The sequence below is a fragment of the Aedes aegypti genome, chromosome 3 (genome assembly GCF_002204515.2).
Source record: "Aedes aegypti strain LVP_AGWG chromosome 3, AaegL5.0 Primary Assembly, whole genome shotgun sequence".
In the NCBI taxonomy this organism is placed as follows: Eukaryota; Metazoa; Arthropoda; class Insecta; order Diptera; family Culicidae; genus Aedes; species Aedes aegypti.
The window spans coordinates 104,038,867-104,057,331 of record NC_035109.1 but is presented as its reverse complement, the minus strand read 5'-3'; the positions used below and the strand labels follow the sequence as shown (position 1 = coordinate 104,057,331).

General features: G+C 37.4%; 1 protein-coding gene across 1 annotated transcript; it reads right to left on the bottom strand.

Annotated features, from left to right (window-relative positions):
• Positions 1-992: 992 nt before the first annotated feature.
• On the bottom strand, positions 993-18,252 carry LOC5563559. The gene is made up of 3 exons (XM_021850698.1): positions 18,240-18,252; positions 13,696-17,776; positions 993-2,144 (listed from the first exon to the last, which is right to left on the bottom strand). The coding sequence occupies exons 1-3, from the start codon at positions 18,250-18,252 to the stop codon at positions 1,538-1,540; spliced, it is 4,701 nt and encodes a 1,566-aa protein (XP_021706390.1). The 3' UTR covers positions 993-1,537.
• Positions 18,253-18,465: the final 213 nt, after the last annotated feature.

Genomic DNA, 18,465 nt, shown 5'->3' with positions numbered 1-18,465 from the left:
CTTATCACATGTTAACATGTGCCAGTCAATTAATTTCTCTTTCGTCTATTTACCCTGCGATTGATGGTAGGCAAACTTGTTTCAAGGCCATTTCCATTGGGCGAATCTGCAAAGGATAACGAAAGAGCATCGTTTTTTTTTATCAACGGTTCAACTCAAAACCGTTGTCGAACTGCAGAGAAAATGGTTGTTGTTTGCAGCTGAAACAATGTTTAAATATGAATCGTAACGCCTAGCATTTCGACGATTGCGCCTGAATTCGATGCATTTTTTTTTTAACGAAATAGAAATCACTTCGGCACGCGATCAGGCCGGGGGTGTATGAATTCCATCTGCTACTAAGGGTATTTACTTTTTGTTGATATGAAGTCGAGTAGAATAATTGATGCTCAGCCGGGCTTGACCATTTCACTTTCTTTCTCGGCGGCGTGGCGTTGGCCCTGTCGGCAAGTCAACGTTCCGGTGTAGGGGAGAAAAAAAACTCGGTTGAATTCCTAATAGGAAAAAGACGTGGGTTCGCGTGTGCTAAAACGTAATCACCGCATATTTGTGATTCAAATGAATCCCCGGATGTGAGGATTGCGTTGGGCTGTAACTGCAAATTACTTGCAAGCCTTTGTCATAGTCGTGAAAAATGTGTGTGCATCGTATATTTTAGGCATCCATTTTATCTGACAAAATAGTAGATTTCCGCAAGAAATAGCAGCAGCCTCTAGCTTAGGCTCATCGGTTCAAGTATGAGAAAACAAAGGGTTCCGCCAATCGTGGTCAGTCCTTCCGAATTTGAAGGATTTAGGCAAGAGATCTTGAACTCCATTAGGGGAATCAAGGTTCCCTTCAAAATCGTAAAGAAAGGAGACGCACAAATTTTTCACTTATGACGACAAAACTGAACGTTTGTTTGTTTCAGAATATAGATTGGGATACTTACCAGCTCATGGATTTCTTCGGTACGCAATAGCAGTTTCAAAAGACGGGCACAGCTCGCTTTCATAATACTTGGGAAGTCTTGTTTATTTTCGCTAGAATCTGTTCGTGTCCTCCAAAGCGGCGTATTTATATGTGTGATCCTATCATTATATAACAGTTGATAAAAGTTTTCAATAAATTATTAGTAACGGTTCAATAAATAACAGCTAAAATTTGTTGCTTCAGATCGAGAGAGTAAGATTGAAATTTTCTTACATTTATAATTAAGTAATTCAATAATCTCTAAATTGGTGACTATCGAGCTTGAATCTCACGAAGACAGCTCAACAATGAAAACTACATATCGGATAAACTGTATCAAAGCACGGACAAAACATCTTGAAGTATGTCATAACTAAGTTTGTTGGTTTCCAGTCTTCTTGATATGACATCTTCATCAATTGATCACCATCCTAAATTCATAATCCTAGCTATCCTATCTACAAGTTAAGGATCACCAACGAATGCGACCCTACGCTACGCAATATCGCGCACCCCCTTCAGTTCCGACTACCTTCAGAACTGCTGTCGAAAATTCTTCAACCTCCCTCCCAATTTAAGCAAACCTCTATCTCGGCGGTGGTGGCCTCAGATTGGTGTCCAGACTAGTCTTCTTAGATTTGTTCGCTGGCACTGGAGGTTTGCTGGGTACACTTTGACGATCGACCGGTCCATTTTTCTTCTTCATAACGGGACCCATGTACTGGCCCTGGGGATTCAGAAACACTTCCGGGTTGAATTCCCGAATAGGTCGCCCGGATTGCTGTTGCTGTTGATGCGAGTGATGATGATGATGCTGTTGTTGTTGTTGCTGCTGTTGAAGATGCGCGAGTTGGCGGTTTTGACGCGGAGGTTCACCCCAAGATGCGTAGTTCATGGAGGTGCTACCGATCGAGTCGATTCCGACGGGCTTGGCCTTGCCGTAGTCTTTCACCTTCTGTGGCATCTTGATCTTGAAATTGCTGCCGTCGAAGTTTGAGTTGTACTTGTAGTTGCTCGATTCGGAAGGTCCGTGATGGAAGGTCTGCATGTTGGAGTTGAATATCTGCGCAGGACTGGCCATCGTTGGAAGCGACATCCAGTTGGATCCTTTCAGCTTGAGGGTCGGTTCTTGCTGCTTGATCGGTTGTTGATTCTGCTCGGCTTGAGCTTGGGCCAGACCTCCCAACATGTACCTGTAGAAATGTTGAAAGTGAATTTGAGATCGGTTACACCTACGCTACCCATGGTGGGTGAATGGTGGGTAATCATTAGCTGATATCTGTGAAAATTTTAATTTCTTCGCGAAGCCTTACTGTTAACTGTTGGAAGTGCTGATATTTTTTTATTTAAACTTGTTCAGTATTGTTTTTACGTAGAAGTATGGGACAACTTTTTGATTCAAATGCCGAACACTGTGTTCATTCTGTCTCATATTCCGAACACAAATTCTGAACAGCACGAATAAATCGTTTTAAAATAAATAGTTATGCAAATAAATTAATCTAAGCTAGTATCGTCGATTAGTTAGAGCAGTGACCAGTTAGTTCCTTTTAGTTTTTTTTTCGATTAAATTAATAAAAATTGATGGCGTTTTGTAAAACATTGACGATATTGAATGTGTATAACGTCCCACCTGACGAAGAACGACCTTTTTCTAACCCTTGAGAAAGATGGCATAGACCATTGAAACGTCGGGCATAGAACAAATTTTGTCGTTTTAATTGCTCCTAAGACTGCATTGCCGAAAAAATCCCCCAGTGCGAAACATACCAGTCGAAAGCATCAAAAGCATAACCACTTCATGACTAACTTATTTCATATTCAAGTAATCATGGTTCGCTTCAATTCATTCAGGAATTTCCACATCCCAATGATTTTAAATTTCATATTGCAATGATTCTTCACATACAAGTGAAATAAGTCTGATTCATTTCATATTCAAGTAATTCAGTTCTGATGCTATCATAATAGAGTGCTTCAGGTTTGATTCCCTCCATACTTAATTCTGGGCTGACTCTCTACTTATGAAGTGACTGGATGACTTCATATTCAAGTACTTATTATGTGTGCCAAAATTTTTGTCCAGTGTTTGAATATCGATTCCCTTCATGAACTGACTCACGTCATATTCAATTAATAATTTACTTTCAGGATGAAATTTGCATTAAAGTAATTAAAGTTTGTCTTATTTAATATCCCAGTAATACGAGATTGACCTGAGGTAGTGAAAGATTTTTAAACAATCTGCCTTCTGGATCTTACTGAACAACATTGGTATAAACTCACAATTTCTAACTCATAAAGATCACTGAAATAAAATAGTTGTAAAGCTCAAAGTTACACGCCAACCAGCGCACAGTATTTCGATCGGCCGAAATAATGAACTTAATTCTGTAGCACCTTTAAACTTGAATATTTTGGAAAATTTTCTAAAAAAAATAGCGCTTCTATTAACGGTATATGTTAGTTCATAACTTTGCCACAGGCAGCGCTGCAAAATTAAACTTTTTGAAATGACGATCTTTAAATATGGTGTCTACGGCAAATTTGTAGATAACATTTTCAAAATACGGGGGTATGAAACTTCCTCAGAATAAAAGGGATACTCGTGCATACTAATGACACTATCGACATTTATAACTACCAATGATGTGTTATGATTTACACTAGGTTTCGTCTGCCACCACCTGCCCCCTGAATATTATACGGACCCAAAGAATGACTCAGGTTTGCACTCAAATGGCTATAACTGCTTTTCATTACTCTTCAAACACCTTCTAGAAAGTGATTCGTTTTGATAGTTTACACGACTTTGCAGAACATTGTTGCTGCCGAAAACTTTTCATTTTCAAAATTTTCGAGAAAAACTTGTTTTAGGGGGTCGTTTATAAAATACTCCCGTATTTGAAAATGCGGCTAGATACACTCTAGGTGTCTTTGGAAAAATTATTTGAATTTGAATTATTTTTAACTTTGCCGAAGATAGCATATTTAAAGACAGTCATTTCAAAAAGTTCACATTTACATCACATTTACATTTATATTTTTAGAAAATTTTTGTCCGAAGACACTATCTCGATAAAAAAAAATCATGTTTGAAGGTGCTACAGAGTTGAGTTCACGATTTCGCCCGATTGAAATATTGTGTAGCGTCACACAGTGGAAGAAATCCTAACAAAAATACAACTTCCGGATACTAGTGACGTTATACATTAGTTTACTGAAACCTTCTATCGCAATTGAATAAGCTTAAGTTACACGCTTACTAGTGCTGCATAGTGGACGTATGGCTGCAAGAATTACAGTTTTCAATCGGGAGGGATCTGCAGTAGTAGTTTATTCTGGAATCTGCAAAAGTAGTTTATTTTCGTTTCAAAGAGCGACCAATGCACAGTGGTCCAGGAATCAGTTTTACGCGGAAAGATGCATTTTGAGCTTTAGAATGAAACATTAGACAAAAACGGTTTTCTACAAAGTTGTTTGTATTAGTTGAGCCCTTTGTTTGGTTTTATTGAAAATTAGGGTGGACCACATTTTCATACAAATTTCTTATTTGTAGAAATTATATTATACATGCTTCAGCAAAGTTATAGACCATTCAATTTCAAGCAACTTTGCAAAAAAAAATTTTTTTGTATCTCTTAAATTGAACGATTTAGAGCTTTTTTCCTACGGTCACATAGGGTGGTCCGAACAAAACTGCTTTTCTGGCTATAGAGTTTTCATTTCAAATTTCTCATCAAAGTAGTCTATGAAACACTTTTAGAACTTTGAAAAATGCGTAATTTGGTGAGTGAAGAAACTCGCTATCTCCTTCCGTTTATGAGTTATTGCTGTTTTTCTCTCAAAAACATGCCTACTTTGATTGTGAATATCTCTGATTGGGGCAAACATAAGAAATATCTTTTGACGGCGTTCAAAAGACAAAATAAAATTGTATATTATATCAAAAAATTACAGATGTGTTATTTTTGTAACTCTAATAAAACGTCTTGGAAGTCAAATATTTTTTATCACAAAAACTTTAATAACTTTTGAACTTAAATATATATCAACACTCTTTTTGCATGAAAATTTGCGTTTTGTTAAGTTCTAAAAGTCGTTCATAGTCGACTTTGACGAGAAACTAGTATCAAAAAACTAGAGTTGAAAAATTTATTTTTGTTGGACCACCCTGCGATGATAAGGAAAAAATGCTCTAGATTGGTCAAATATTGAAGAAAAACTTTTTTTGGCAAAGTTGATCAAAATTTCAAGTTCTACCGCTTTGCCTAAGAGCATATACCAGTATTTTTGCAAATAAAAAAGTTGATTATATGATATGTGTGATATTGTGGATCACCCTAGTTTCAGATGACATAGTATGAAAGCTTACATTTTTAGAAACAATTTTGTACAAGATCATTTTTGTCTAAAATTTCATTTTCATGCTCAAAAAGCAAAATAATAAAGAAATACATACTATGAAAATCTTCAAAATAGTTTTAGAGCCCTATCTTTCTTATTTCATATTTCTCGTCAATGCGGTCTATGAACGACTTTAAGAACTTAACAAAACGCAAATTTTCATGCAAAAATATTTATGATATCTGTTTTAGTTCAAAAGTTATTGAAGTTTTTCTGCTTAAAATCTTTTATTTTTCAAGGCATTTTATTAGAGTTACAAAAATAACACATCTGTAATTTTTTTAATATAATATACAATTTTATTTTGTTTTTTGAATGCCGTCAAAAGATATTTTTTATGTTTGCCCCAATTAGAGATATTCACAATCAAAGTAGGCATGTTTTTGAGAGAAAAACAACAATAACTCCTAAACGGAAGGAGATAGCGAGTTTCTTCACTCACCAAATTACGCATTTTTTAAAGCTCTAAATGTGTTTCATAGACTACTTTGATGATCAATTTGAATTGAAAACACTAGAACCAGAAAACCAGTTTTGTTCGGACCACTCTATGTCACTGCAGAAAAAAAGCTCTAAATCGGTCAATATAAGAGATACAAAAAAACTTTTTTTGGTATAGTTGCTTGAAATTGAATGGTCTATAACTTTGCTGAAGCATGTATAATACAAATAAGAAAGTTAGTTACACAATTTCTATGAAAATATGGTCCACCCTAATTTCCAATAACACCAAACAAAGGACTTAACTAATACAAACAACTTTGTAGAAGACCGCTTTTGTCTAATGTTTCATTCTAAAGCTCAAAATGCATCTTTCCGCGTAAAACTCATTTTCGGAAATGGCGCTTAAGCCTAGGTTAATCAGCCAGGACAAAATATGGAAATACTTTTGACCCATCCCAGATAATTGAGCACCAATGCAATGACATTTCTTTAGCAACATCACTCCCAACGATTTCAAATATCCTCTGAATTTGAAACGGTTGGTGCAAATGTCTCCGTTTCTTCCTAACGATAAAAAAATGTTCGTTTGTTAAATGACTTTGACGAAGACAGACTCATTCTATCTCATTGGGAATATGATTCAAACTGTTAACCTTTCATCAGGATCTCCAGATAAAAATAGTTTTAAATACTCAATTTGACACACTCACTACCACCACTTTAAATGCAATTTCCTAATGTTGAACGATTTCAGATTACTTCTATTCATGATTATGCTTCCGTTATACGCATAATTGTCCCATGTTACTTTTTGTGCCTTTTGACTTTTTGTCATCAAACAGTTTATTTTTACGTATAGTTTTAAAAAACATTTACCAAAAATTAACTTAATTCGGAAACTCAATGAAAAGCAAGCCAAGTCAATTTGTCCCATTGTTGAATTTCCACGCATAACTGTCACACTATACAATTCGCTGCGCTAATCTTGAACAAAATACTCAATTGTCAGTTTTGAATTAGCTGGTGTTTGGGAAAATCGTTTTGAACATCTTCTTACGTTGGCTTTACATCCCATGTGGAACACAATCTGTTTTATATGTTTGTATTATCGGGATGCATTCGTCATTCATGTGAGTCTGAAGTCCAATTTAATTGAAATTTTCAATATCAAAATGTTATGTCCCATCCGTTTATCAATGAATTTCAGTTGAATTTTATGGGTCAATCATATTTTTTTTTTATTATTTTTGAACCGCCGTCATCGATTAGAAATTCACCGTAATTTTGGATTCATCACGAGGAGAACTGACATAATCCCACTTGAAGAATCATTAACTACTTTAATTTCGAGTCCATGGCTTGCGACAAATCAGCTTCATGATTTAGTAAACCAAGTCCAAATAAAAATAGTTCGACCGTTTTTGGATGATTTGGCCATATGCTGGGTTGGTCCGAATACCGGTTCACTGGTGGAAGTGGCCATTATATTGGCGAATCTGAAACTTGGATTGCGACATATCAATTTTCATGAATTTGCAAATCAAATCTACAGTTGGTTCAAATGTATTTGAATGACTTGACCACATGTCGGATTGTTCTGAATTCCCGGTTTCCTGGGGGAAATGGCCTCTAAACTGTCGGTTCTGAAACCTAGCTGGCAACATCAAACTTCATGAATTCACAAATCAAGGCTTAAGAAGGGTAATTCAAAGGTTCCTGGATGACTTGATTACATGCCAGGTTGTTTTGGATACCCTGTTCCCCAGAGGAAGTGGCCATTATATTAGCGGTCTTGAGACCTATCTTGCGACATACCAAACTTGATGAAGTCAAGAAGAAGTCAAAGTCAAGTCATAAGAAGAATAAGATGACCTGGCCACATACTTGGTTATTCCGCATAGTTGGCCCTTCGGTGCAAATTGAAAATATGTTGGTGGTTCTAAACTTAAACGATGTATCAAATATCATGATATGTATTGCAAACTAAGTCCAAGGAAATGTCAATTCGTGGGAAGATTTGTGTCGTGAATGTTATGTTAAATATTTGCTTCGCAGAATGACCTTGAATTCGCAGATGAGTTTCTGTTAAGCCTGCAACTTGAAGAGTCGATTTAGGAATTTATTACATCTTATAAACTCTCTTACTTACTCATCCACTCTTTCTTTTACTAACTCATACATTTTCTCATTATCACACACACAGAAAACTTTGCTTTCCATCCCAAACTATAAAATCGTTTTTTTTTTCTTTTGTTTGGGAGTGTGTCAAGCTACTGCAGCAGTTGTCCTATCGTAATAAGGTTAATCTATATTGGGTTCCTGGCCATTGCGGAATAGAAGGAAACGAAAAAGCTGATCAGTTAGCAAAACAAGGTTCTTCCATGCAATTTATCGGGAAATTCACGCAAAAATTCAAAATTCCTACGGTACTCTTAACGGAATATCAAAACTCGTTTTGAAATATCAGAGTTTTTTTTACGGAAATCTCGAAATACTTTTCGAAATATCAAAGCTGACATTATTTTCCTTTGAGTTTTACTCAAATTTTGATTATTCCATTTAATTCAACAATCCCAAAGTATGATTAGCAACATTTGAAGCTAACTACAGTGAAACCTACATGAGTTGATATCTGAAGGGACCATCGACTTATGGAAATATCGAGTAATGGAACAGAAATGCTTTGGAAAGCTGTTTGAGGGGACCATCATAATAACCATGAAATTATGTTTTTAGTATAGGTCTATGAGTCGATATCGAGTTATGAAACATCGACTCATGGAGGTTCCACTGTACCAGTACCTGTGTAGTAAATGTTACTTCTATTCATACCAACTCGTTGTTTGTAGTAAGTTCGAAAAGTGTAGTGAAGTAAAATGACACAAATATGTTCCACTTCTGTTCCACATGTAGCATTTACTACCGAGAATGTAGTATTGCTCAATTTTTTTTACATTTCATTCATACTGCCCAATGTTCTCTGCATATCCAGAAACCCTTTGTGGTATCCCTCTTTAATGTGCAAAAGGTTCAATATCGCATGTCATCCAAACAATACGCAATATCAATACTTAAAGGCAGTATCTGTCAAAGGATACAAACTCTAGTGGAATTAAATGGTACAGTACTAAATTCGTGTTTTTCATCTACTTATAGGTATTCTACTAAACAGCCCGAAGATTTATTATCATCATGGATAAAAAATAGTTTATAATTCCAAATATTTTAACACCTGAACTACGATCTAAAGATCTTCATAGTTCACATGGTGCACGAAACTTCTTTAAGCCTTTTATTGATATTCTACGGTTTCATTCACCTTCACGATACAACTTCATGAATGCTCTAGTAAATACTGCAAAAACTTTTATTGACGTAGTCATTGAGGTTATGACATTTCTGATAATTTGGAGAGTGTTTAATATTTTATAAACACCAAAAGTTTCATTCAACAATATTACTATGTGTAAGAATCTGATTTGAACACACAAAAGGCGTTTTTCGTTTTTCGACGGTGCACCGCGGTGTAGGCAGAAACATAAAAAATGATTTATGTTGAAAGTGTCGATCCTGAAGGCCTGCTTGAATGTAGCTTTTCCTTTACTACTTTCTGTTCTGCGTGACTCTATGGGCAGATAAAGGCACACCATGACCGCCGAGCTACCGTACTGAGCCGTGTTGATTTTGTATATCTTCAGGATCTGTATATCCAGACTTTAGATGTAGATACTATACTATTCAATGTATCTAACAATGTATCGACTAAAAATGAGCTCATAACACAAATGTGGATATTATGTACATATGTGTTGATCCTGAAGTTGAAGGTCGAGATACTGAAGGTACAGTTATTGCGGATAGTTTGGGTGGGTATGATATCCAGGTAATGATTAAAGATTCTGCGCATTAACCCTCTAATACCCAACCCCGCCTTTAGACGGGGTACACTTTGGAATTTTGTGTATTTTTTGGTAGCTCGGAAATCAAAACGATTTTATTTTTGGCTTAACCTTGACTCATAACACGCAAATAAGACAAGTTTTTTATGACTTTTGAAACTTTTTTGCATTTTTGAAAATTGTTTGAAAAATTGTATTCTTATACAGTAATACCTCGATATAACGTAACTCGATTTTTATTTTCGTTACGTTATATTGAGGTTACGTTATATCGAAGCAAATTTTTTTTTCTGAATTTCGTTCATCATGTGTTGTTTGGTGAGAAAATGGGTCTTACATTGATATTATTGAACTAGCAGGCATTTTCAGTTTATCTCACATATTTTTTTAAAATATTTTTCCGTATGAAATTTGCTTATAATTTTTTTTGTTTTATTTTTTACTTTTACCTTTTTATTTCAGTATTTTCTAATGAAATTTATTAAGAAAAAAAAAACTTTGAAGGATTCCTTGAACACTCGGAGAAACTATACAATAAATTCATCAATGAGATCTTTCAGAAATCTTTAAAAATGTTAATGTTGAGCAATCCATGAACATTTCTAGCGAGCAGTTATGGAATTGCAAGAATTTTGTTATGAGGAACTCGTGGTAAAACTCTTAAAGCAAATCTTTTTGTAATTTCTGGACAGAATTTTAGAATGAATGTCCCAAGAATTCTTTGAAATATTTTTTTTTAGAATTCATGAAGAAATCACTAGAAAACTGTCAAAAATAAGAACTATCTTCGAGTAATTTTTCATGCGAAAGTTTCTGAACGAATACGTTGTGAATTTTCGGTAGTATTTTAGGAGAGATTTCTGGAGGATCTCCGGAGGAGAATGCTCAGTTTTTGGAATCCCTGAATATATTTTTGTAATAAAAAAAATCCATAGAAAAATTTCTCGACTTATCGTCTTCAAGAATTGATGAATGAAATCATTGGAATCTTTCTTTAGAAATTCGTGCTGGAATCAATGAAAGATTTCATTTCACATAGAATCCTTGAAGAACCTAAAGTAGTACATGGAATGGTTTCTGCATAAATATTTGTAAAAAGTTCTGCAGAAAATCATAATTAAATTAATGGAGAAATGCCAAGAAAATTGTTCTTCAGGTTTTTGGACGAATACCTGTACGGTTTTTTAAATAATTTGTAGAGCATTCCAAGAATCATAATTGGATTGTTCTTTAAAAAGGCCGCTGGAAGAATTCACGAAAAAATGCTGAAATAATTTATAAATTTCTAGTCTCCGGAAAAGTATAAGGTATCATATGTGGAATTGTTTGTAGAATGCAAAGTTGAATCCACTTTGTATCCTGGAGAAATAACACATGAATATCTGGAGGGTCAACTTGTAGAATTTCTGGAATATCCCTGTCGGAATTATTTTAAGAATAGGTTTTAAGTTTATACATGAATACCAGGACAGTTTAAGATAAGTCCATGGAGCAATTATTGTCGGAATATCTGGAGGCATCCTCAGAATCCATCGAGAAATTTCGATATCGATTTATGACTGTATTCAGTGATAGTAAACGCACAGACAAACAGACGTCACACTCTTACCGCTGTCCATCGACCACCTTTTTAACGGTCGATTCAAATATATTGTAGGTGGTCAGTCCACCACCGGCAGCGCTCGCATAGTTTTTGTTCGTGTTTGACGTTACACACTACCGCCATCTGTTGGTCTACCGGCCAAATACATCGATTTTAGCATTGGGCGTACATGCTCTCTCGACTATGATTTTGATCGCTATTTGTTATACAGTACTGGACAGAATAAAGTACGCATTGGCCGTTTTTCAATACAAAATGATCAAGTTTGGAGCCTTATATCTCGGTTTCTAGTAGTCCGATTGACCTGAAATTTTCACTGCAGCTTGAAAGTAACCTCAAATTTGCTAGGCTAGAAATTCATAGTTTTTCATTAACAAACTTTTAAGTTATCGCAAATATCAAATTTTGATAAAAAATGACAAAATTTTAAAGTAAAAATAATTTTTAAATGAAAATATTTAGGGCAATATGTTCTTCTGCAAAAATGTACAATTTGATAAGACACACAAGTTTGCAGAACATCATTTTTCGGAAAAACTGATTGTTTTCAAAATATTTTAAAAATTAAAGTTTGCAATTTTTTGCAAATTGAGAGATTTTTAATAATTGAAAAGATTGTGTTTCAAATGCAGTGATATTTTAATTGAGTAAAATCTATGTTATACCTAGGCTGTGGTGAAAATTTCAGATCAATCGGACCACTAAAAGCTGAGATTCAGACCTCCAAACTTGACCATTTTGTATGGAAAAACGGCCAATGCGTACTTTATTCTGTCCAGTACTGTAAGTGTTACGTCTGTTTGTCTGTGGTAAACGCTTGAATTGCTTTGATTTAGTATTGGTTGGTGTTTGAATCTTGAAAAATGTTTATAGCAGTTCATAAACCATGTTTTTGATAAAAATTGTAAAAATAAATGGGGTCAAAAAAAAAAGTTACGTTATATCGAGGTAAAAATTACGTTATATCGAGTTACGTTATAAAGAGGTTACGTTATATCGAGGTTACGTTATATCGAGGTATTACTGTATAGCCATAACTGGTACACTTTCCCTACATATCACCAATTATATGATTCAGGTAACTAAATCGATCATCATGTGGTTTAATTTTTTTATGGTTTGCAACTTACAATTCGGATAACGAATCTATAGGTTCATTTGTATTCCTTATATTCAGAAAACTTCTGTCGGTGGCTTAACCCTCTAATACCCAAATTTTTATGTTCGATCTAAATATAATTTTTAGTTATCTAAAATCGTTCTAAACACGTTTTGGGCAATGCTTTATTTTTATTCGCAAATCTATGAATTTTGGATTTTGATTTATAAAATTTTTATTTTTGAACATCCCTACCCTTTTTCATTTTTTCTTGAAGCCTCTTCTAGTAACTGATTTTTGGCAATAATAAAAATTCAAATTTTTACGGTACTTTTAAAAATCTTAAATTTTTAATATTTTTCTGAAAATATTTTTATTTTCCGTGCAATTTACGGAAAAACAGGTTTCAAATTGTTTTAATACCACCAAGCTTTTCTTTTGTGATAGATTGTTCGTAGAAAAATATAAAAGGTACGATTTTTTTATATTACACGTTAAATGAACCCCGGGCATTTGTAGGTTATACGAAATTAAGAAAAAAAAAGTTTGCTTCGATATAACGTAACCTCGATATAACGTAACGAAAATAAAAATCGAGTTACGTTATATCGAGGTATTACTGTAGTAGTTTCCTATTTGACCATATGCCATTAATCGAAAATTATGAATATATTTGAATATTTGAATTTGATATCGAACTACTAAAATGCACAAAATGATTAAAAATTTGAAAACTACAAAATTATCACGTATGGCGAAATAAGGAACCATTATGTCCATAACTGGTACTCCTACCCTACATGGCAAATGCAAGACTTGGCAATATATATTATTAATTATCTCAAGTCTTATAGAATTAATTCAGTGCCGTGTAGCATTAGAACATTGCATTCATTGAGATAGAATGAATAGTGGTTATTGTATACAATTTCACTAAAAACTGCTGCTACATCAATTATTGTGAGATTTTTCACTTTGTATTCTTAGCATTGAGTTGAGTGGTGCAATACTTTTATGAGCGAGTTTCTGTACTTATGAGGCATCGTATACGAACAAAATAACTCTATAGCGGATTCGAGAGGCTCTTGTGATACGCTACAATTTATTTAACGATTTAACTTAAAAATAATTAACCATATAAAATGCGTTACAAAGAGCAATTTTTACTTTACGTAAATTATATACCATGCCTGATGAGTTGAGTATACCCAATATAATTCAGTTTCGTGATAACTAACGAGTTACAGATTATGTCATCGATACATGCTTACTACATAAACATTGGTACTCACCTTAGCGTGTTCATATCGATGTTGTAGGGGTTCGTCACTGGGATGCCGTTGATGATCTGAATAGGCGCATCAAGCGCCTCCGGTCCCAACTTGATGTCCTCGGCGTGGCTGGTGCTTACCTTGTTGGCACCACCGAAACTGATCGAGGCACCCACGTTGGCGGTTCCACCCTTGATCGATGAGTACGGCGAGGTAGCCTTCAGGCTTTGCGTTTCTTTCAAATTTGTCAGCGAGTTGATGTCGTGGTATGTCTGCTGGTTGAAGTGCAACTTGGTTTTCTGCGCAGGAATCTTCACCACGGATGGATTGTCGAAGTTGGACGAGGCGGTTTTGATTGGGATTGGTGGCTCATAGCTAGGGCCGTGCAGATACGACTGACCGACATCGATTGCCGAAAGATCTGGTTTGAAGGGAGCTTTCGTACCTTTCACCGTCAAGTCCACACTGTTGCCGAGCTGCTCCTGCAGACTCTCGATGGCCGTCTTCAGAGGTTTTCCTGCAGGAAACGTGTTCTTCGGGATCTTCAGATTTGCCAGAGATTTATATGAATTTGAACTTGGGACTGTTTTCATCGGTTTGTACTGGCTTGGATTCATCGGCACACTGGCTGGTTTGACGGGATTTGGATTCAGCTGGAATTTATGTTTCGGATTATTCCCATTCAACAGTGCTTCAATATCAATTTCCTCGAAAGTTTTCTGAGTATCATCCGCGTCTTGACCCACCACCGGCAGCCGCCCTTCATCTTGCAACTGTTTCATGTACTTCAGTACGGCGTTTTGCACGTGGCGCATGTATTCTTGCTTGGTGATCTCCATAGGGCGGCCATGTTTGAAATCTGGATCTACCACTCGCACTGATGTTTCGCTACCGGCTCCAGCATTGTCCCTGTACTTGTATGACGGATGCGCTATGTTCGGACGGAAGTTGAACTTTCCGGCATTCGGGTTGATGTAGTGATGCTGAACATCGTCATCCAAGTCCTCGATCGTTTCCTCATGGTGGTAGTTGTAATGCTCATGTGTTACCTCTGGATCTTCGTTCTCCTTTTCACTGTAGTGGTAGTGGATTTCTTGTTTCATTGGTGGAGGGGTTGGTGCCTGAGTGGTTGTTGGTGGTGTAGGTCGAGGTTTCTTTTTGTTGTCCTCAATGTGATACAACACGAAGTACTGATGCTTCTTCGAAGGTTCAGCACTCATGTCCATATCGGGTACCTGTTGATCTTGAAGCGAATTTGGATGATGCTGCTGTAGTGGTTGTTGCTGTTGCAATGGTTGTTGTTGAGGTTGCTTTTGATGTTGTTGGTGATGAAGTTGCTGCTGTTGAAGTTGCTGCTGCTGAAGTTGCTGATGTTGCAGTTGTTGCTGCAGCAAAGCTTGCTGCTGCAAATGTTGCTGCTGAAGTTGCTGCTGTTGCGCTATCTTCAGCATCATCTGAGCCTTATCCAATCCCGGTGGAAGGAAGACTGAATTCTTCTTGGAGGCCTTACTGGGGTCATCTTGAAGAATGACCTCTCCGTTGGCGAAGAAGAAATCTTCGTCGTCATCTGTAACTTCGCCGCGCTTGTCACTGATTTGTGGAACGTCGGCCCCTTGCTTGAAGTAGTGATCCGAGGGTTCGAATCCACCTTCCATCTCGGTGTCGTCAGCTGACCGATGTGTGTTCCTATAGATTGTAACCGTCTTAATCGGTTTCAACTGCTTGGAAAATTTCAATGGTAATTTCGATTTCTGGAACTTCATTTTGCCCTCTTTGACGGCGTTTTCCGGGCTAACAAAGAAATCTGATTCTTTCGTGGAAGATGGAATGCTGTCCCAATTGAACTTCATAGCGTAGTCTTCGGCCAACTTGGTGGAATAGTTGGAACTGAAAAACGATGAGTCTCCCGGAGTGACACGGAACTCCGGAGGAATTTTAGACGGATCGTTTCCAAGCTTGATTTCCGTGCCATTGGCAAACACGTAGTAAGTGGTAAGCTCCGGGTTTGTGTAATACTCTGTTTGAGGGTCTTCACTGGGTGATGGTGAGAATTCAACGGAGGTGGTGCGATTTTGAAGGGGTTTCATGGAGGTTTCCTTCTGCTCGGTAAACGAGAACTCCGTTGGGGAGGGTTTCATGTAGATTTTTGTGCTGAGGGTTTTGAATGGTTGTTCAGAGGGGACTATGGTGCCGTAGACCTTTGTAGATGGGGTTGGTTCACTGTATTTGGAGAAAGACTTCGGGGCTTCGCTCATATGTGGGAAATCGAAGGTGTCAGGTGTGGGTGACATGGCGTATTTGGGTGTGTAGGTGGTCGGTGCCAAGGAGAATACTTTGGGATGCTCGGGTGAAGCACTGAACGGTTCTTGAGTCGACGATGGAATATAGTTCGAAATAGACTCGGAAGAGGGATAAGAATATTTCATGCTGGTTTTAGGATCTTCCAGTTCTGGCATTTTTGTGGGGATGTACTTGGGAAAGCTGGAAGAGGTTGGTTTCTGGAATCCGTGGCTGGCAATGGAGATTTCCGGAGTTGGGCTCGGTTTGAACTTGTACGGATCTCCTGGTTGTGGCGCTTTTATTCGGTGGTAAACTTGTTGCGAATTAGACGATGATTGGGTTGGGTAGGTGGTTACTTTAGCATAGCTTGGAGCAGGAGAAGGCTCTTCGTAGTACTTTGGGGGTAATGTAGGGCCAATTTTGACGACTTCTGGATGTTTATCGGATAATTCCTCTGTCTTTGTCCATGTTGGTTTGTATGATTCGTGGGTCTCTACTTGATGTGCGTTCAAGAACGATTGAGGGTAGTTATCATCTTTAGAGACATATTCGCTGTATTTCGGCTTTGCGCTTGGTCTTTCAGCATGATGAGGTTTCTGTGAAGGACTAGGGAAATCGTAGTGATGAGGACGTGGCGACGGCTGATGGCGGAAATGTTCTTCCTTCATACCCCGTTTGTCTTCGGTGAATGTTTTGATGTGATGATATGGCTTGTATGGTTCGGGGGTGCTGGATATTTCTTTGGTGAACTTGAACTTGTGGGATTCCTCTGGAGGATAACTTTTGAGTGGTTGATATCGGTATGATTCTACGGATGGTGCTGGTTCGGGCTCGAGCTTAACTTCTTTGACTGTTGCCTTTGGTAGATAGTATTTGTCAAACGACTCTGCCGGCGATTCCTGATGTAGTTTTGGTGACTGCCGTTCGACAGTATGGCGAATCTTTTCCGGAAAGAATTCAGCTGTCTGTTCAACATGGTGATGATGACTATGTGTTTTGTGCTTTGGTTTGTAGCGAATTTCTTCGGATGATATGTGCTTATGTTTGTGCTTTTTCTCGTGGTAGTCTGATCTGGTGTCTTCATGATGGAAACTGGGTCTATGATTGGATGGAGGTTTTACCTTCTGTATGTTCAACACAGAACTAGCTCCATGGGAATCAGTGAGAGGCAATTGCTGAAACTCTTTGAAGCTGCTGCCAGTATCGTGATGAGTGTTGTAACTGGTGTAAACAGGATCTATGGGTTTGACTTTCTGTATGTAGAGTGTGGATGCTTCTGTGTCCTGTTGTTTGAGTGGATTGTGTTTCGGAGACTTAGGTTGTTCCTTTAGTTTCTCCTTTCGGTAGGGACTGGTGGCTTCGGCCTCTGGTAGCTCAATGTCACTGAATGGCGTTACCGTGTTCACTGGGATTTTGGTTGGCTTCGGTTTGATGTGTTTCGGTCGGTAGTTGACCTGTGGTGCTTGGTGACCCGATAGTGCTGCCGACTGTGGTGGTTGTGCAGGATGATGAGGCTTCGACGGAACAGGTTTGCTATGGTAAGCTGGTGCAGCTGATGGAGGCGACTTACTTGGTCCAAAGTGATCGTACTTGACCGTCGTGTACTCGACAAATGAGCTGGCCGGAAGCGGGGTGGAAGCTCTCGCACCCGATCCCTTCATGTACTGCTCGCGCATACGCAGCGCTTGTTGGACAAAGTCCTGTGGGGATTGTTCCTGATCCGGCTCCTGGACGGAGTTACGATCAGATGCGCCCCCTTCGTGAATGATAACTTCGTCTTCCGGCGAGATGTTAATTATGTACTGGGACTGTTTACCATTTTCTGGGGATAAAGGTGAATTAAACAGGTGACGAAAAGTAACTATTATGGCAGCTTTAAGATTTTTAAACTTCTTATTTCATGCTTAAATTAAAAGTGACGGGTTTATTCATATTACATTAGATTTATTTTACATGCAATCAGAAATTTTAACAGCTATTCAAAATACGTGTTCTTCTTTTTGTTTTATTATCGACATTACAAAATAACAAAATTGATTACCTACATTTTTCTAGTAACGCTACGCTCAGCTTTTAGACCATGCTGAGGTTCGTAGATCGAAATCTTGCCGGTTGAAGGTGTTTTCGGGCCGTGTTATCTTATTCTCAGGACATAGAGTATATTTGTGCTTGCCACCAGTGTTGTGAAAAACTCAATTTCTCATAACTCACGCTTGAGATTTTTCATGCGTGAGTTGTCAATCACGCAACTCAGCAGTCAAAAAATCATTGATGAGTTGGCTTACCTTTATGACTCATTGTCTCGTACTTCCACAGTTTACTCACATACGGCAAGAATTTCTTGTTAGACTGATAAAATTATAGTAATTCTTCTAACATAAACAACAACATTCGGGTTTCACGAGTTTTCGACGGGTTTTGCGACTGAATCATTTTTTACGGTTTGAGTTGATTGAGTGATTTTGCATCAAAATCTCAAGCGTGAGATTTGCGAAGCAGATCTCTAATGAG

Bases quoted from the DNA above. Each gene is read 5' to 3' on its own strand.
- LOC5563559 (XM_021850698.1), bottom strand. The intron at 2,145-13,695 runs GTGAGTACCAAT...ACATTTCTACAG, and splicing joins ATCGATATGAACACGCTAAG to GTACATGTTGGGAGGTCTGG.